Below are 21,511 nucleotides of genomic sequence, written 5' to 3' on the forward strand. Positions count from 1 at the left end.
CATCTGATCAGATATTGATTGTATATTTACAGATTGACCTGAGGTCAGCAGCAGTTGATGCTGACATATGGATATTTGTGGAGAAGACTACATGCATTAATCAGTGATCAATGAACTGATCAATTGTCAATATAGTTTTATTTATTTCGAACAAATAAGCAAAATTAAGGCATACGTTTGTAATGAAAGAAAAAACAGAAACATTGAAGAAAAGCATAATCATTATATTCTTTATACATATTTTTATCGGAGTGAGAAGAAGCAGTGCTTATTTGATCCCAACCCTTCTCCATAAATCATAAATGGATCATTTATCCATTTATCCAGCTTCTTTAATTATGACATTGTGGAGATGTAAATAATATTGCTTTGTTTAGAATAGAAAAAAAAATACAAATAACAAAAAAGAGTCTTTTTGTCTGAACATGTTCTGAGTATTTCCTGGTAGTTGATTTTTTTTTGTTGCTTTAAATATGATTTGTGTTCTTTGATGTACTATTTGATCCATACATTTTAATAACTTTGACTGTAAAAACAGTAAATGTGTATGATCACAACCAGCAACCATTACATTATTTTATTCTTTTATTCTTTGTTCAGATTAAAGAGCTGCAAATTGTCAGAGATCAGCTGTTCTTCTCTGGCCTCAGCTCTGAAGTCCAACCACTCCCATCTGAAGGAACTGGACCTGAGAGACAACGACCTGCAAGATTCAGGAGTGAAGGATCTGAAAGCTCTTTTGGAAAGTACTACGTGTACACTGAAGACTCTGAGGTCAGTAGAGGGATGGGTCAGTCTATGCTTCTTTCATCATTGTTGCCATTTGCAATGTAGATTATTTTGGCAGGTTGGCTATTGTAGATGTCCAGACGTGAAGCACCAGTGATTTTTCTTCCCGCATTCATTATGCACTGCATGTTTATTGGTTGGAGGTGGTACAGTTTCCTAAACACACAATGATGCAGCAGGTCAGGGTGTTGGCAAAGTTTCCTCGGTAGAAGGAGCACATGAGTATTGGGGCTGCTGCACTTTCTTGACACTCCTGTTCACAGTAACTGGGATATGTAAGAGTAAAATACAAAATTACATACACTGGCTGGAATTTCAAGACTCCACTGATCAGATGATGAACATTCTGTAGAATTTGTGGCTTTATTTGTCTAGATCTTATTGATTAAGAGCCTGTTATGCCCTGGCTAGGGGAACCTAGAGCATAGAACAAAATACATGGACACCTACCCTCACTCCCAAGCTGAACCACAGAAAACCCTCAGGACACGGGTTTGCACGATAATGAACAATCAAAGATTTATTTACAAAATAATGTGGAAAAAAAAAAATAATGTACAGAAATCAGGCATAACTCTGCACCTGCAAAACATAAGCCAACCACTCACACATTCACACACCCACAGAGACATAGACCCACATGTGGGTCGTAACAGAGCCATCTTCTCTGTACACCTTGATCTGATACTTTTAAGCCCCAACAAAGAACTTTCATTTTGTGTTGATTTTGGCAGTGCCTGTGGACATAAGCGGTAGTGTTTTGCCAGAATGAAGACTGCACTTCCCATGAGCTCTAGCGCATATTGTGAAGACGCTTATCTGGCTCGTAAATTACTATGGAAATGTATTTAAAATACTTTTGAACAGCCTCTAGCAGGACAGCGGAGCAGGATGACTTTATAGCCCAGGACAGGTGCTCAAGTGTGGGTGAGAGGAGCGGAGAGACTCTGCTAGCTGGAGCATTTACATACATATTTTTACGTCCCCGGGAGGACGGGACGGCCTTGAGCCCTGGCGTGCGTTACGTCTCCGGTCGAGGTCTGAGTGCCGTAAATTTGGACTGACCCGACCACTGCCTCCTGGGTTCACCATTTAGAAATAGCTTATCTTCACACCAATGGGCTCATTTGCTGTTGCAGCTCACATGGAGACATCAGAGACTTTCGCATATCCATTTAAAAGTTCTTTGTAGGTGCTTGAAACTTTACCATGTCCAGATCAGACGGTCAGACCATAAACGTGTCATAGCGATCGTAAAAAAAAAACTGTAAAGCTCTGGTTGACCAAAAGGTCACTGACTAACACACAACCACACTGTTCAGAATAATCATGATACCAGATCAGTTAAAACTAATTTGTGTGAGTCTGATCCTGGATCAGTTTGGTTTAATGAAACAAACTCAAAGAAGACCTGATTATTGTCCTCTGACTCTGTTGCTGTTGTCTTGATTCCTACAGGATTGGTGAGGACAAGGCGATTAAAGCTTCGGGAGACAAAAACTGTGAGTACTGAAACTCTGTCTCCTCTTCATCAACCTGACTGTGAAATCAGTCTTAGCGTATTTCATCTCCAATTTTTTTTATGAATTGCATAATTTTTTTATATACTATATAATTTGGCTTTTGGGCTTGAACACAACAAATGAAACGGAGGATGACAGACAGGTTCATCATAGGCAAGGTACATGAAGTAACATTTCAATTTCAGAGTCTTTCATATCAGAAACTGTCCTCTGAAATAGTAGATGTCTTATCTCCTGTTGAGCCAGGGCAGGTAGTCTTACATCCATTTATGTCCTTGAACAGACAAAAAAGTTCTCAACATGGGAAGAAAAAGAGAGATCACCTACAGTAGATTTCAAGGTTTTCTCAAACTTTATGGTTCCATGTCTCTGCTTGAATATTTGCTGTTATCAGGGCACAGTTGGTGTGTGATGGTAGATAAATCTTTGGGTATTTGAACTTCCAGGTATTCAATTGCGTTATTTTTTTCCATTTGCATATTCTATCAATGTGTTCCCTTTGTTTGCAGTTACAAAGTAGAGTTTGAATTTTATGTCAATTCAAGTTTAGAGCTGGAATTTGTTCTGTATTCTTTTAACAGAGGTAATAGTTTTGAGGTTAAGGGTTACAAGAGGATCACCCCATGGACAAGCCTTATGTTGTGTGTCACCAGTCAGTTAGTTAGTTAGTTAGTCTTTATTGTCTCCCTTGGGATAAATTCGTCTTGGACAGACCAGAGACTCCAGGTGCCATAAACACAGTCCTTATATCAAGTATCAAGTATAGGAATCCCCATTTAACCGAGTAAAAAGCCTTCTTGACACCAAAGCCAGTAACTACAGATTCTTTGTTAGTCACTCATCTCATGCACAGAAGTGGTGCTGGATGAATTAAGGTGGTGTTCGACCTGGTGTCATCTCCTGTGACATCTGGATTACTAGTCTAAGGAGTTTTTACGTAGCCCTGAACCAAGACAAACAAATCAGACAAGACAGAGTTTTTTCATGGATAATTCAGTCCCTACATATCTCATTTCTCAGATCAGCAACATTGATCACTTGTTATTGAATTTGCTTATACAGCACAGACAATGCTTATTGAACACATGTCTCTACTGTAGTTCATCTTCCAGATCCTAGTCCTGGTCCTGGTCCTGGTCCGAGTCCAAGTCCAAGTGTCTCAGCTGCGACTTCAAGTGTCTCGGCACCGACTCCAAGTGTCTCAGCAGTAGAGAGGCTGACGTCTGCTCGGTCTAAGTTCATCAATAGTGTGTCTAAACCAAGTCTTGGTCAACTGTTGAACAAACTCCTGGACAGTGGGAAGGTAACTGTGGCTGAAATGGACCATTTTGCTGTGATAGGAAACAGGGCAGACAAAGCTGAAGAAGTGATTGACACTGTGAAAAGAAAAGGAGAAAAGGCTTGTTCAGCTCTGATCACAGCTATGTGTGAGGTGGATCGCTGTCTGTCAGAAGACCTGAACCTGATGTAGTTCTACGGACTGTCAGGGTGTTTGTGACTGACTCTTACATGTGGCCAGGGGGAGTGGCCTATGCATGTGTGTGTCTCTCTGCATGTGTGTCTCTGTCTCCACCCTGCTCTGCCTTCTGCTGGCAATCACCTGAGCAAAAAGGAGGCAGCAGCAGGGGCGGCTCTCTCTCTTTCATTACAGGTGTGGTGCCAGAGGAGGGAGGCAACGCTGGCCGTGCAGTCTCTTGTTTGTCCATAGTTCCTGAGTTGAGTTTTTGTTTGGTTCCCTGGCCTGTTAGAGTGCCAGGGCTTTGTTGTTTTAGTTTGGGTTTGAGTTCCTGGTAGTCCTGTTCTCGTGCTCTTTTGTTTTTCCCTCACAGGTTAGTAGTTTCTTTGGCTGGGCAGCTTTAGTCAGGAGGAGCCCCAGATGCGAGGGTCGTGGCTGGCTGGTCTGGGGTCTCTTCCCTCTTTTGTTCAGTTTGGCCAGGAACTCCTGCCCTTTTCTTTGTTTGGTTATTTTCACTTCAGGACCTGTTGTGTTTGGCTACAGCCGTGTGCCGTTCAAGAAATAAACACAATTTTTAATTGACTGTGCTGAGCCGGCGTCATTTCTATATGTTACTGGCCTCCTTGTGTTCGAGCCTTTCCTTTGTTTACTTCAGGGCCGTAACACTGACACCAACGTCTTTCATTCTTTTACTCTTTTGTTAATGAATGGACCAGGCTAAAAATTTATGCTAATTAGAGTTCATATGATCAATGATATGTGAATAATGTGATATTGACGTTATTATAACCAAACAAACTCAGCTTATTGTCAAACCCCATTAACAAAAAGTCAAGAAGCTTTGAACTTAAGGGGCTGTGTCCACCAGACGCGTTTTCAGCTCTGACAGCGCTCTCAGCGCTGCTTTCCCAGCGCTTAGCGCTCTCTCTCTCCCTCGTCAGAATGCCGCTGTTGCTAGGGGTTACATGCTGCCATTCCGACATGCTGCCACTCCGACATACCGCCATTCCGACATTCTACTATTCAGACATGTCACCACTCAGACATACCACCATTCCGACATGTAAACGTCCTGCCATTCCGACAGTTTCGTCCCGCCATTCCGACAAGGCTTTAATTTCCATAAGGAAATGTGCGTTACTCCGAGCGGTGGTTAGGGTGTGTGTATATAATAAACAATTACACACAGATCAACAGAAAGCCCCCCCCCCCCCCCCCCCCCCCCCCCACTGTCACTGTCCGTGTGTGTGTGTGTGTGTGTGTGTGTGTGTGTGTGTGTGTGTGTGTGTGTTGGCGCGTGGTGAGGGTGAGTGAGAGAGAGTTTGTTTGTCCTACTGTCCACACGGGAGAGACGCCGCGGCTCCGCCAGGTGACCACGCCAGTCCTCTCCCTCGTCCCGCTTGGCTGAAAACGGCCCGGCCGTGCAGTGTCCAAAAGGAAAAATAATCCACTATGCCGCTTTGGAATTGCCGCCACGCCAGCCGTCCAAACGCCGACCGTGTCTCTCATTCTCCTCCCCTCTCACCACGTCACTTCCCCATTTAAACCCTCGGTCCCACTAATGCACTTTTACGCATTACGCACACAACTTACAGCAAAAAAGAAACATTCATTCATTCATTAAAGGTCCGCACGTCCCCTTGCGCAAACCACAAGGATAATTGATCATTTCCCTGGCCTAATACACAATGAAAAAAACCTGCAAATCAACTACCCAGGCTGGCCAGGCAAAACCCAGTGGATCACTACAAGTTGTTGCAACTTTGGGGAATTTACTCCTGGTAAAAAGGCTTACAAACAGCTTCATTGTTGTGAATTCCCTGCTGTGAGGAGTACATGTCACAGCAAGCTGCTTCACGCAGAGACTGATGGACTGTTTGCGCATGCGCAGTGTGTTCAATAAACTTCGGTGCAGTTACCTGGTTGAGTTACCTTCTACCGATCAGCAGTGCTTTCCTTCATCCCTTTGTACTGTACAACAGTGTGCGTCGGTGATGATGTAAGTTACGTTATGAATGAATGAATGTTTATATTTCATGTGTGACGAGAGCTAATAATATTAGCAGGGTAATATGTTCGTTTGCTCGTTAGCTTAGCATTTAGCATGTCTTACCGAGCCCCCTAGAATACGGACGGCCCGTCCGACATGTAACTCAGTTAATTATCATACATTTATTTTCTTCTGTGAATGTTTATTTAGCGGTGTAGCTGCCGTTCATTGAAGCTGCTATAACAGTGAGGCTAGTGTGCTAAATTGACCGGCTCGGTAGCCGACGGGGCTGTTTCAGTCTAGCTTGGTCACGTGACCTGCCTGCTGCGCCAGGCCATTGTGTTGATTAATGATCCTACAGTGCCTCCTACTGGCGATTTGCAGTATGACACGTTACTCACGTCTGTTGTAATTTGTGTTATTCTATTACTAATGTCACTGTAGTTTAATTATTATTAATGCTACTGCAAAGTAAGTTAATTAATACTGTTTATTATTGTTGTCCTCTGCAGACATCACAAACCACACACACATCTACAAATGTACCTCAGTGTCAAGTTCAATTGGATAGAGGTCAATAAATTCATCTAAATGAGAGAAGTTGCTGCGTCTTCTCTGACCGGAGGATTAGGCCAGTATATACACAGCCAGCGTATCATCACCGAAGCTGTTCCGTTACATTCATAATACGCACAAAAATGCAAAGGAAACGAAAGGTAACTTGAAAAAAAATAGCAACAGCATGAAGTAGTCATATGTGTTTTACGCATCTGCCTGTTCAGCTCCGCTTACATGTAAAATGACATTTCGTTGCGTACAGAGTCTCTCTCTCTCTCTCTCTCTCTCTCTCTCTCTCTCTCTCTCTCTCTCTTCAGCACCGAGACAGCGGACAGCGCTTCCGCTGTCTTTCAGCACTACAAAATATCAGCAGTTCACTCTTCACTGATAAATCCATGGCACTGTCCATATAGTTAGATAATAATAAGTAATACATTTCACATGTAAGGGGAGCTGAACATATAGTTTTCATTCACAAACCAATGTGGGAGAGCTCCAAGACGCGTGTGCCAGACGCACAGAGGCATGCGTAAAACACCGACCTGTTTAGTTAATCTTTTAGTTAATTTTCGTTTCTTTTGGATTTTTGTGGTATTTTGGAGCCGTTTTGGTCCATGTTTGTAAGCCTTTCCCCCCCTGAATTATATTTTCTTAAGTGCAACAAGTGGGTTCGGAGTGTGTGATTGAAAGCACGGTCTGCTTCCCGTTCAAGGCCTATCTCCTCCTTCGTTGGTTTACGAGGTTGTGGAGTCCCTCTGCTTAAAATCTGAGGCTTTGAAATCGTCTGCCGTTTGAATTATCTGACCAATCTGTGTGCTTTAATGAGATGCACTGGACAAACGTGGGCAAACTGCTATTTTGCGCCGGCATATCATTAGTGCAAAATAGTGTTAGGCCTATTTTTTTTTTTGGGGGGGGGGGGGGGTTGCGGTGGGGTGGGGTAGGCTTTTAAAAGATTTGTCGGAATGGCAACACGTTTCAAAGAGAAAAAAATACCGCCATTCCGACCTTAGGAGACGAAAATTGTCGGAATGGTGGGATGTTTATTAAAGGGTAAAGTGTTGCCATTCCGACAATTAGGGCCTAATGTCGGAGTGGCGGCATGTCGGAATGGCGGTTGCCCCCCGTTGCGAGGTTACAAAACGAGTCCTCTGACACTTCCGTGTTCCTGCCTTGCCTACAACGAGTGTCAGAAATACACAACAGCATTAGAGGCAGCTTTTGACATGGACCCTGAGGTCGGCCTACCGACATACAAGTGTGGGTCATGATATAAACCGAGCCACGTCTCCGGTTGTGTTGCTGACGGTAACGTATGTCCCGCCCTTTCTTGATTCTGATTGGTCAGTGCAGGGAAAAGTGACATTGACGAGCGCGGCGCTGTTCTAAAAGTTGAACAGATTTCAACTCGAAGCACTCTGAGCGCCGCGACAAAAAGAAGCAAGTGCCGAGGGCGTTTTACCGCCGAGGGCGCTGAGCGCTGTGAGCGCCCAACTCAATAGGGTTTGAATGGAAAGTAGATGCCCAGAGCGCTGAAAACGCGTCTGGTGGACACGGCCCCTAAGCGCTCCAGCCTGGTCCCTCACTTCATTGTGTCCCCAGAAACACTGCTGTTGGTTTTGCAGCTCATGTGCTGTCAAACTGATGAAGCTGTTTTCTGAAACATTCAAAATACAATAGTGTCTAGAGACAATTAAAGGGATAGTTCACCCAAAATTCAAATTTCACTCATTATCTACTGCCCCTCATGTCGACTAAGGGCTGGGAGAAGTTTCAGAGTCCTCCGTGGCTTCTCTGAGTTACAGCGGGGCTCCGTGCAGCACTGCATGTCCATATGACGGTCGCGAACGGAGCTCACTTTTCTTCGTCCAAAAAGACACACCAAAAAACATCCAAATACCTCCATAGTGCTCGTCTGTAATGTGATGTCCATCTTGTATTGAAGCCCCAACATGAGAAATTGTTCCGAAAAAAATTAAATAAGTATATGTTTTAAGCTTGTTTGTAGCGGAAGCTCCCAGTGTTGCTCTGCCGGAATCTTGCGCGATTTGCGGAGCCGTGAGCTGGGTGTCAATGCAAATTACGCGAGATTTGCACAGACACAGGCAAAGCAGTGAACTGAGACTGAGACTTTTTTTTTAACTCTTTATTTATTTAGCTTTTTTTGTTTTACATAAACAAGAGTCATTGCACAACAATGCAAGTCACCAAAATGATAGAAGATAAAAAAAACCAGAGTAAAAGTAAATAAAGATGAATAAAGAAAAAATATTAAAAAAATAAATAAATAAATAAGTAACAAGTGGATGTGGGGCACACCCCTCTGGTTGCAGCTTTCATCCCTGTCCATTATGTCTGCTGTATATAGACTCTTCTTTTTTCTTTTCACAAACCATTTCTGCCACCTTTGGTCCAAGGTCCCTGCTTTCATTCTGAGACAGTAAGTCAGTCTTTCCATCAAGTAAATCTCCTCAACAATATCCAGCCACTGCCCTGGACTTGGACGGTCACTTTTCAACTAGTTTCTTGTTTTGCCCTTCTTACATGCCAAGATCAATATTTTGAAAAGATACAGGTCCTTCTTTTGAATAGTATCTTCTGGAGACAAACCCAGATACAGAGTCTGGGGGTCTCTGGGTATCCTGTAAGAAAAAATCTTTTCCAGAATCTGAACCACTCTGTCCCAGAACCCCTGCAGTTTTACACATGACCAAAAAACATGCGTGTGATCGGCACTCAACTGCCCACATTTCCTCCAACATTGCTGCTTGTTCACCAAAGAAAAGTGAGCCCCGTTTGCTACCATCATATGGACATGCAGTGCTGCACGGAGCCCCCCTGTAACTCCGAGAAGGCACGGAGGACTCTGAAACTTCTCCCAGCCCTTAGTCGAAATGAGGGTGAGTAGATAATGAGTGAAATTTGAATTTTGGGTGAACTATCCCTTTAAAGGGACAACGAGGAGTTTTGGAAAAGCGAAGCGTTTTCACACTATATTTATGAGCCTCCGCGCACACCGTAAAATTCTTTTGACCGGCGCAAGACGGACTCATGTTTTCATTCATCAATAATTAAAGTCAGAGGTTCAAAGAGGTTCACATACCGTCGGAGTTCCGACCATAAACGGCGATTCAGCTGCGTTATTCTCATGACTCGTTGCGAAACCGAAAGTAAAAAACGCTGGTCGGCTCGACCAGCATCTCCGCCACCACTAATAATAACAAAATAACGATAGAGACAGAACGATATATTTATCGAAAATGGGCCCATTAACAAGTGTGGGTAGCGGAGATTCATCCACATTAACGTGAGACTTTTTTATAACCGAATAGAAACTCCTCGTTGTCCCTTTAAGTTCAAGCCATCTGTACAGTACAGTAATACATGATGCAATTTGGTACTGTAGTTTATGTAATTTTGGGAGTTTGACCAAAGATTCTGGGGAAGATATGTATTTTGTGGACAATATAACCATATTGAATCCCACATAATCACTGAGATGTAATTCACTGTCTTCAACAGTAGATGGTGCTATACTCAATGTTATTGGATGGAAGCAATGTGAGCTCTGTGATATTCAGACAGTTATCCCAGATTGTTTATTATTAACGGGGTATATTTTATGCAGAGGTGATGTCATTGTTTTTATCTTTATTATAATTGGTCAGGTGAACAAAGCATTTTGATACTGTTTAATGGTGCAACGAAAATACTTACTTACTTAAGAGTACTTGATTGATCCTCAATCATGGATCAATTCGGTCTTATCTTAATATGAACGAACAAATAATGCCCCATAATGTAAATAGTGGAAAGTATAATATTTGCCTTTTGAGCTTGCTACTAAAACAAAGAAACTCATGCTGTTTATTATTCAAGTGTGGCAAGAAAAATATGTGAACCCTTTGAATTTCCTAGTTTTTTGCACTAATTGTTCATAAAATGTACAACCTACATTTGAGTCAAGTATAGACAAACATTCATTCATTCATTCATTCATTCATTCATTCATTCATTCATTCATTCATTCAGTACCATACAAACTGTATTATTATATGTTATGTCTTTATTTAACATATTCATTCAACATTCACAGTAGTGGTAGGAAAAGTAAGCGCAGCCCTGGATTTTGAAGCTTCTTTTGCAGCAATAACGTCCTCAACCAAGTGCTTCTGATAGCTTACAGAACTACTTCAGCTCAGCCATGTTCTCAGGATGTCTGGTGTGAACGGCTCTCTTGAGGTCATTCTAGCATCTCTATAGGATTCAGGTCTGGGCTCTGACTCCAAAAGGTGGATTTTCTTTTTTTGAAGCCACTCTGTAGTAGATGTTTAGGGTCGTTGTCCTGCTGCATCAGCCCACTTCTACTGAGTTTCAGCTGCTTGATATGGCCACCCTGACATTTTCCTGTAGGATGCCTTGATAAAATTGGGAATTCATTTTGTCCTTTATTATGGCAAGCTGTCCAGGCCCTGCACAAATCAGCCCCAAACCATGATGCTCCCTCCACCATACTTAACTGTTGGGATGATGTTTACATGCTGGTATGAAGTGCCATTTTATGCCATATGATCCAAAAAAGTTCAGTCTTTGTTTTGTCAGTCCATAACAGTTTCTAGTGTGTCAAGGTGATCTTTGGTAAACTTTTTTTGTGTGTTCTTTTTTGGAAAGCAATTAATGCACAAAACCAGGGAAGGGTTCACATACTATTTCTTGACGCTCTATGGGTGTAATATTCAAGTGTCCACATACTTTTTGCCATGTGCTGAATCTCAAAATGTTGAGGATGCAACTTTCAGGGTTTTTTTTGTTCAAGTTCGATTTTAACTGCAGTTTATTTTAATTAAAATGTGTCTTTTTTTTCTGAAATGTGTAAGTTCAATTACAGATGTTACTGTGCAACATGTTTGTGATAATAAAGAAAAGCATTGGATTTTGCAATTTAATAACCACAATTGTTTGTTTTTGTTTTTTTAATGATGACATTGCATGACTTCCCTGCTGATTCTTCCATGAATCATCTTTCAGACAGACACATGTACGTCTCTGTGTACTGTATCTACGTCAATCTCTTTAGTTTTTTTCAAGTCTTGTAAAAAAAAAAATTCCCCAGAAGGGTGAAGACACGTTTTCAGAGGAAATCAAATTGGTGGTGGATTTTGCAACAAGGGGAAGTAATTACAATGACTTTTTTCTTTGGTTTTGTTTATTTGAAACTTGTTTGCATCTTGATGTCTCGCTGCCAAGTGACTGCTGTCACCTTGGTTTATATTATATTATTATAATATATATCATATTATATTTCCTTCCTGATAATTTCCCCTCCTTTCCTGGAACCACTCTTGACTGTCCCACCTCTGTCTCTGTTTACTTCTCATAAAAAAACAAACATGAAGTGTGGACATTAGTTTTGGCACTGGAGACATAAGCCTCTGCCAAATGTAATTCGTAATGTGAGCAGGATGGACGTGTGCCAGAGGATTAGGACACCTCCTAATCCTCTGAATGGCCACCACACCTTTTATGTTCTCTGATTAAAGATTAGCATAGGAAACCACCTCGGGCACCAAGAAATCGATGTCTCCATCTTGGCAATGACCTGATTTAAACTCTTACACCTGTGTTTCCCTCCACTGACCATTATACATTCAACAACCTGTGAATGAAACCCCATCTATTTCTAATTCATTGTTATTTTTTTTGTCTGCATGTTGTGTTAAACAAAAAAGCGCCATGAAAAGAGAAGCCATATAAATCTCATGTGCTTATGTAAGTAGAGGTCTTAAGTTACTGTAAAAGGAGAGTTGTGCAACCAGAGGATGTTGAATCAGCAGCTTTTCAACACCAGACACTCAAACTTAGAGATAGACTGGAAGTTGGAAGTTGTTCAGTTGTAATAACAAGTCAGTCTATGGATCCTTTTTTTATTCATATTCTAAAGTAAAAGTAAATGTTGCAACGGATTTAGTTTGCTGTGCCATAATTGGTGTTCTGTTCTTATCTATGTCAGAGAGTGAAGTGAGTTGGTGGTCTATCGTTCTCTGGACCCCACAGCTGGCCCATCGTGCTTCATTTCCGTCTGCAGTGGATAGTTCCTCTTGGGTCGCCATTGAACCTCCATTGAAAAAAAATAAAAAACAATCTATACACATAGTGCAGAAAATTACCATTACCACTACTCTCTACTTCCACTCTATATCTTCCAGATGCAGCATATACACTGTTCCAATCATTGTAAATTATAAACCCTGTATTTAGAGAAGTATTTTACCATGACACAATGAACTTACAATACATTTTAACATAAATTGACTTATCTATCTTTATAAAGCACTATTTATATTTTTAAACAGCTCTTTTATATCTTATTAAGCATATATGAAGCATATCTCTTTTTAAACTCTGTTAACTGTAAATTAACTGTATTAAATTATTTTTAATTCACGTAAGTGTTTAAATACAATAAATTAAATAACATTATGTACATCACAATCATCAGAACAATTATTATCCCAACCTGGCATCATGTTAACGTTAACGTTGTTAAATGTCTATACGGTGAGGCCGCTCCTCTCATCCAATATAATACATAGGACTTGTTCCTAATAACTAAGAGACTTGTTAGACAGTGCTATGAGGGAACAAATCACTCATTTCCAACCTTTGCATCATGTCTCCTACCTGTCCTACTGTTCCTCTCACCCAAATGGGCAAAAGATGAAGGTCTACAAACACAGGAACTCAAGAGTTCATGTGTTCTCATTTCATCACTTTCAGATCCTTATCTCTAATTTTCCCTTCTGACAGAGACATAAGATCAGACAGAGGGAGCAGTGTCGTCAAAGAAAAGAATAACAGACACAATTGGGATTTGGAAATAAAACAGGTTTTTATTCTGAAACAGCTCAATATACAACCAATAAACCTGATTCACCAGTTTCTAAACCACATCTACAAACTCAAAAAACATATTTCAGAGTAGAAAAATATAAAAATCCTTCAAATATTCTTATTTTATTTTTATTTTAATTCATCGGAAACAAAAGTAAAGACAGAAAGAGCTCTTTTAATGTAGATTAACTCTTCTTGTTCTTGTTTGTTCTTTTCCATTGCTTTGACTCATTGTGGCCATTGTGGTAGCTGTTGTGGCCAACGGGGGTCAGCGGTCAGCTCACAGTTTAGTCAGTCCTCACTCCTTGGCAGCGTCTCTTCTGTAGACACACAAATGTTCAGAAATTGAAGTCAGAGATGAAAGTTGTGCTGAATTACATATATATTACAACAAACCCCAGCCAAGAAATAAAATAATAAAATAAATCCTTGTGCTCTTCAAAATAAAAGCACATGCATTGAGGAGTGAAATAAGAAGATCATTTGGATTATGGCGCCTAAAAATTGACATCTTGCTTAAATATATGTACTTTAAATGTGTGTGCTGCTGCAGGTAAGAGGTGGATGTGAGTCATCGCTCTGGTGTGTGTGTGTGTGTGTGTGTGTGTGTGTGTGTTATCTCATGAGTCAAAGCAGGTGGTAGCCTTTTGCGGTTTCAAAAGAAAATATGAGACACTTTAAACTTAATGAGGCTTGAAACCAGAAAACTGACATGAAAATATTGTTACTCAGCTTCTTTTTGTCCATTTGTTACAAGGTGAGTCGGGTTTCTTTCTGCTGTTGAGTTCATTTGGTTTCGCAGGTTAATTTAAAAGTTTAAATTTTGAGAGACTGGTGGTGCTGATTTTAAGGGAATTATGAAGGTTGCATATTGTATAAAGTGAGATTTACATCTCTCTATTTATTTAATTACAACTCAATCAGCTTGTATTCAGAATCTGAGCCTTAAAACTTCCCGTGACTTTGTGATGTCACAACAAAGCAGTCACCAAGCCCCGCCCACCTGGAAAAACCATCCAACAGCTGCATTTGCAGGATTTGGTTTTATCTGAGTGTTTTATCAGCTACATTTTTATTGGGTCTGAAAACAGTCAGCCAATCAGAAGAGAGGAGCCTCTCTTCTGATTGGGCTGACACCGACCTGTTGTAACCTCCAGAGACAAGAGAGAAGTCTTTTTTTTTGTTTGTTCTTAAAACCACAAATCTATCCTATGGACATCTTGACATCCATAAAAGCATAAAACATGCACTTATCATTAAGTTTAACACTTTAAAATTACCTGGTAGTGGTTCTTGCACACTTTCCTCAGGTGATTGACGTGCTTCACCACCTCATGGACCCAGGGTGCGGTGGGCGGCACACACAGCGTTTTCCCAAGTCTGCCCACCAAACTGCAAGAAAACACAGAATCATCCAGGTAAGTGTGATGGCGTGATCGCGTACTGAGAATTATCTGCTGCTGCTGCTGCCTGTTTCGCTCGTCTTACATCGTGGCGTCGATGGCGCAGCCCATCCCGTTGACTTGCTGACGGTAGTCGACGAAGGCGCGTTTGTCCACGCTCTTGTTCTTGACGCTCAGGCAGCAGTCTATGGGGATCTGAGCCAGTGTTGCTGCAAAACACAGAGAGGATGGGGATGGTTTACACTGACACACCACAGGTTTATCTTAGATAGATACGATTATTATTGTGATATTTCTGTGCAAGTCAGTGCTGGAATCCACTGTGAGCTGACGACAGCTGTTTTTTTTTTTTTTTTACAAGCAGGGAAATTACCCACAGAGAGCGACAGGGTCATAAAAGGGTGTAATTACTGCAATTACACACAATTAAAGTCATGACCCGACTCACTTACACTTTAAATCAGATGAAAAGCAGCTCAGTCAAGTGCATAAAAAAATTATCGCTCCAGATCAAATGCAGGAGACAAGTTTTATTTGGATTTGTTTATGAAGCTTTTACTGTACAGGTCTGCTGCTCTCTCTCAGTGTGTGTGCATCATGCTTTACTATAGGGACTAAAGACCAGTTAGGCTACTTGGAGACTGTTTGTCCAACCAGGGACAGTTTGGAAAAAGTTAATATATGATTTGAGTAGAAAAACAAAAAGATTCTGGGGGTCAATCCCCCTTGCACTTTGCAGTTTTCAGTATAACACTGTACAATAGTTTTACATTGTAGCTTTGGGTTTTGGTATTCATGTCCTCACAGCAAAGGTCAAACCAAAGAAGAGTGTGTTTTGTGTGTTTGCATGTGTGTGTGCGTTGGCATCAGGTTTCGATCTTGTCAAATGTTTAATCGTTGAGGTTTTATAGTAAAATCACGACACAAGCTTCAGCAGAAGTGTCGGGTTACAGACAGTTTACTGATTTACTGTGTCATGTGACCGGAGCAGCAGAGTTTAACATTTAACATTCAAGTTAAGCTTTTCAGAGTTGTGTCGTGATGATGCATGCAGCTCATTTCATGTCTAACATTATTTTTATTTTAATGTGAGATCATGTGCATTCTCAGAGAATACAAATTACAAACGCAATTGCAAACGGAAATTCATTCTGGCATTCTTCAGTAATAGAAAATACCTTGTACTGATCTGTTGAATTATCCATTAGTCTCGCTGATAATTAATCATTGAAGTCGTTTTATTTAAAGCCAAGCGGTGACTGAGTGGAGGGGATGAGTCAGAGTCTCGGGAGGGAAAGTTGTTGTCACTCCGGATGCAGCTGACATCGCCACAGCCACAACCACACACACTACACACACTACACACACTACAAGCATTGCATCATCATCACTATGTGTCTCATATTTATTCTTTTAGGTTATTTTATGATAGCAGGGCTAAATATTTAAATGTTAATTATCCGTTACGCTGCTGGACCTGTTGGATGACAATAAACTGAGCTGGAAAAAGCTGTATCATTGTTTTCCTGGGATTTTCCCGTCGTTGACCTTGTACTTTTGCCTGTGACACTAAAGTAGCAGCAGAGAGTGAGAGGGGAAAATCAACAAACGTCACACTCTGCAGCCTCTGTGTGTTTGCTCTGCTGATAAGTGATTAGGATTGAATTTACAGGCTGCTTGTTCAGGTGTGTTGCTGTTACACTTTGTGCAGCATATGCAGCATCAAAGCACTTATAATTCTCTATACTTTAAAATAGCCCCTAACCTATTTTATGCGCATTATAAAGTCTTGATTTAATATCATAAGAAAAATATAATGTAGCCTAATTCTGCCTCTGCTGCAGCTGCTTTTGCCTGTTTCCCTTCATCCAAAGCTCTCTCTGATACAATTATGAATTTCACAGCTTCGAAATGCACAAAAACACAGTTGAGTTTTAAAGTCAGAGGAAAGACACAGATTAAACAGTTTTTAAACGTCTTTTTCCTCCCTCTGCTTCTGCTTCTCTGATTTATTCACATTACAGTCACTAACTAAGCCCTGTCGTAGTGGTTGACTCTGACTCACCTGTGCAGCAGCAGGTGATGAAGAGGATGCAGAAGATGAGTTTGGCATCACCCCACGAAGCCATGTCTGGTTCTGGTTCTGGTTCTGGTTCTGGTTCTGGTTCTGGTTCTGGTTCTGGTCAGATGGCTGAGCTGGTGATGCTGTCTCTTCTACTTCTTCTCTTCCTTCTTCTCAGAGCGATTGGCCAATGGAGAGGCTGCTGCTGTTCCTCCTGACACCTACAGGGCATGAGGTTACTGCCTGTGTGCAGAACACTTATATGCTATGTCTTGTCCAGTTTCACTTTCACATCGCTAATCCTTCCTCCTCCCCCTCCCCCTCCCCCTCCCTCTGACCTCTACATTTATTCTCACATCCTTCTCTTGTCTGGTGCTTATCAGCTCATTTTTCTATTCACACCATTTAAACACACAACACAAACAAGCCTGGCTCTTCTAAGGTAAGGGGAACAACTTGTCCTCCTTTGAGTCAGGGAACCCCCACACTTCTCTAATCTGACCACAACAAATACAAACACAGTCAGAATTTAACCCTTGCATCAGCCGGATACTAAACATTTGCTTTAATATATGAAAGATTTTTTTTTTTTTTACATTTAATTCCCTTGATTTCTCTATGAGCCTCACGAGAGCGTCTATATTAAGGATAGTTGTGTTAAGAAAATAGAAAAACATCTGTCACATTGTGCACTGTGGGGATAGATTTCGCCTTATACAATAAACACGTGGCTAACGTTAAATTTCCCATGGTTTTGGAGCACGTATACGGAAAAGTCGTCATAATCCAAGTTCCCACAGTAAAAAATCAAGCAGAACTAAGAAGAAGTACGAACCACAGAGATACCATGTGGTGAATTTACTGAATGCTGGAAAGTACCAGTTTTGATATTCCTGTATGTTCCCACGTGATATAAAACCAAAGGCTCTGTAGAAAAATGTAACTGAGCTTTTTTTTTCTTTTTTTCCCCCATGTTTCGTTTCAAACGCGTCACAACCAAACAACAATCACCAACACTTTACGACAAGTCCCAGCAGACACGTTAAAGTTTGTTTCTTTAGAGTAAGTTGCTGCACTGTTGCCATCTTGGCAGTGTCTGACTCCGCCCCCTAACTCCAAGCTCATCCAAAAATGGGCGGAGCTTGAGGTGGAGCTTGTGGCCTAGCTTCATGCTAGCCACAAGCATACGAACTAAGAACTGCCTCGTCGGTCAATAATTAAAGCTGTACAGAAAAGAAAATTGAATTTGAGTCCACTGTGGGTCCTAACATTAGTGTAATAACTCGTCTATCAGATGATGTAGCCCAGACTTTGTGCAAAATTCCTTTTTCAAGTAAATCCGGGATGAAAGTGTGGTATTTTTTTTCCACATTGGATAATGCAGGCACGAAACTCGGCGCGACAAACAGGACAAACGGCCATTTCTGAACACCTTTAGAGACAGTTGAAGACGTGTCTCTTCAGATGTGCGTTCCAGTAATATGTTATTCGTTACTTACTAGAATTTAATCTGTGTACTTTTGCTGTAAGGTTTTCTGTGGGGTTATTTTGCTGTATTTCTCTGTGTTGTTTCTGATTTTGTATTTTTACCTACTTACTTACTTGTGTGGAGCAGAGACTCGCCGGTTTAATAATTGTGGCATAGTACACTCTGCATTAGCATCGTAAGCACAGCTGAGCATCCAGGGGCAGTGCCAGAGAAATTTGATTGCAGGTGCTATGGGTGTGCGCGGCAACATTAACTGGGGGTGCTCCTAGAAATGCATAGGCGGTCCATCGTTGTCGAAGATGACGTAGCTTCCTTCTGCTGTGTTGAGTTATCAGTGATTGTCTTGCTGGCGACGGTGCCACTGCTGATTGGCCAAGAGGTCAATGACCACTTGGTGAATGGGTTTGCACATCTTTTATGGGCGAGCGAGTTTAACTTCAGTACCGCTAACCGCCACACGTCGTCACTTCTCCTCACTGGTACCTCGTGACTGTGGCTATACCTGCGGACCTCCGTTACATGAGTAAAGGGATGGTGTTTAATCCTGAATGTGTCGCATTTATGCTCTAACAGCTTGCAATGCTAACGTTGGCTAGAAATAGCAAAATGTACAAAGGAGTTCATTTGTTGTCCTGAAACAAATTTCAGCTCTGCAGGATGACAAGTTTAAGGGGAAAAAAAGGCAACTACAACATTTATATGGGAACCTTTGTGTTTATTGAAATTGTGCTTTATAAATAAAATGGATTAGATTGGACTGGATTTAAACGGGACACAACATTAGCATTTTACCCTTGAGTGCAGGATAAACGTTTTAATTCATATCACAGGAAGAGAAAAAAAAACTGATTTTGGTGTGAAAATATTCAAATAGTAGCGTAACATGAATTTCACAAATATTAAGAGATACATGACAAGTAAGTTTTTTCCTGATACTGTTGCACTAGCCTACACAAAATACTGTCATAACGAAAAGGTCTGGGTCTGCTGTGTCTTAAAAGTAACTTCGATTATAGCTGGAAAATACATTTTTCATTTTATGAGGTCTTTCAGGTTGAAACCAAAGATGGCGATTAAGGTAAGAAGTTGAAATACAAAGTAAAAGTGCTGTGTCATGTGCTTTTGCTTACTTTGCAGACACAGTGACTGAGATTTCAGTGTGCCATTTTTGTATCATGCTCCTGTGTATTTGATTTTTGCAGTTTCACTTGTGAACCAAGGACATTTAGGTACAAATCTGCCCCCTCGGGCTGCTTTGTATTTCTTTCTCTTTTTGTGCTTTTATTTGAACAGGTTGTTTGAGCCGAAATGATTACAAGCACACACACAAATCAAATCTCAAATCAAACATTTGCATTATTACACACTTCCTCTGGTCTTGATTTACTCTCATGTTAGACTCTTTGCTTGGAAAATGACAACTGGAGTGAAACTGATCCCACTCATTTGAATAGTCCAAGAACAACTTTCTCTTCCCCCCACTGACAGTATTGAGGAAGTTGAGGCTCAGGCCCAGCAGTGGTTTCTTTATATTGACGTAAAAAAATTGACCAGCATTTATTTTATGTGAGAGAATCATATTTAATTGTGCAACCATTTTATTGCATTGTTGGGAGCAAATATTTAATAGCTGTTCACACACTGCACGAGACAGACAGTGCATTTGCAAATAAGGTTTCGTTTTCTTGTAAATGCCTCTCTGGGTGTTTGCCCTCAGTCTATGCCGCAGTTAATCTCTCTGGAGTTTCCCTGCTGAGCCAGTTACAGGAAAGAGAGAGTTGATAGACCTGAAGTACATAGTATGGCCTGCTCAGAACAGCCTGGCACCCATCCAGTCAGAAGCGCGTCCAGATCCAAGAGGGAGAACTTGCCAAGTGCTTTTGGAATGAGCATGTCATTACACATCTGAAGGCTGCAAGCATCCAAACCCCCACCCCCGACCCTCCCACCCCGCCCCGAGGAGCATTCAAGAAGACTTTGCTCAATTGAATAGTTTAGTCTGAAAACGTCCTCTGTGCCAACAAGTCAAACCTGGACAGAATACAAAGCAAGGACACTGGTTTATTATTAATATACAATTATTAACAAGGCCAGTGGGCGTGTGAAGCAGAAACCAGGGAGCGTCTGAGGCCGTGAGGGTGTGAATGAAGCAACAGTTAAACAAGAATTTTAATTAGCCTCTTGAATGGATAAGAAAAAGACAAAAAAAAAAACCTGCATGGAAATTTGATATTGTTTGTCTCTTTGTGTAATTTCTCTTTGATATTTTTTCTTTTAATATTATCATTCAGCTATATTTTTCTGATTGTTCATTTGTACCCTATGTTCTGCTTTCTTTTTGTATGACAACTATATTTCATTGTTAACTACAGGTGGAGGCATCTAATAAGTTCTTTGAGTTTTCTCCTCTTCCCGCACTGTAAATGATCACATTGTTCCTTTTATTTGTGTATTTTTAACTTTTCAAAATAAATCTAAATCTAAAAGATTCCCACGGCAGTGAAATTCTCATGTTTGAAGATAATATAAACAGCTGCATGAAAAAAATCTGATCTAGAAAGAAAAAATCAGGACGAGCATGCAGAAAGGCCCGAGGCCCTGGCATCCAACCCAGATTACGTTTGCTGTGAGGCAACAGTGCAAACCACTGTCACATTGTTTCAAAAACATAATCATATGAACAAAGAAGAAAGAGAAACAATTTTTTCAATATATAAATGTATTCTATTTATTTGAAAAACAAAACAAAATGCAATGGCAAAATCTCAAATCTTGAATTAAAATCTTATAAAAGAAAAGAAAATCTGTCCCAGTCTCACAAACAATTAATTAACAAAGCAAATACTTAGGTTTACTTTGGTGTTTTCTGTAACATCTTGGTTGTTGGACACCTTTGTATCCAGTGTCTGCGTCTGTGTCCTTTCCCTCATGCAGAAAACTATTCTCAGTATAAGTCCAATAGCTTCAAAACATCAAATCTGTCCTGCAGATTAAAGGATGTAAACAAATGCTGTTTATTTTTTGGGGGAGTTGAAGGTGGTCTTTGTGGGAAATTCCACTCCACTCCTCTGACCCTGGAGGTCCCCGCTCCTTGGTCTCATTTGAGGACTATTTCAAGAAGGCGAGCCCGTTACGAGAAGGTCAAACGTTTTGGAAGGACTTCCTGTTCTCAGTCAGGAAGTTTATGTCCCCACATTTCAATGATGTATTCATCTCAACTAAATAACAAAAGCATTACTCATTATGCATTATGCACTCACTACAACCATCAATACACAACAATCTGGAAATACACCAGTACTCTTTTTTTTCTTGATATAAACTCAAATGAATTCCTTAAAACTTTACAA

General features: G+C 40.8%; 1 protein-coding gene across 1 annotated transcript; it reads right to left on the reverse strand.

Annotated features, from left to right (window-relative positions):
- Nucleotides 1-13,180: 13,180 nt before the first annotated feature.
- LOC310991991 (eotaxin-like) lies at nt 13,181-16,915 on the reverse strand. The gene is made up of 4 exons (XM_083979940.1): nt 16,676-16,915; nt 14,696-14,819; nt 14,488-14,599; nt 13,181-13,527 (listed from the first exon to the last, which is right to left on the reverse strand). The coding sequence occupies exons 1-4, from the start codon at nt 16,737-16,739 to the stop codon at nt 13,495-13,497; spliced, it is 333 nt and encodes a 110-aa protein (XP_083836066.1). The 5' UTR covers nt 16,740-16,915; the 3' UTR covers nt 13,181-13,494.
- Nucleotides 16,916-21,511: the final 4,596 nt, after the last annotated feature.

The sequence above is a fragment of the Trachurus trachurus genome (genome assembly GCF_905171665.1).
Source record: "Trachurus trachurus genome assembly, chromosome: 9".
Classification (NCBI taxonomy): domain Eukaryota; kingdom Metazoa; phylum Chordata; class Actinopteri; order Carangiformes; family Carangidae; genus Trachurus; species Trachurus trachurus.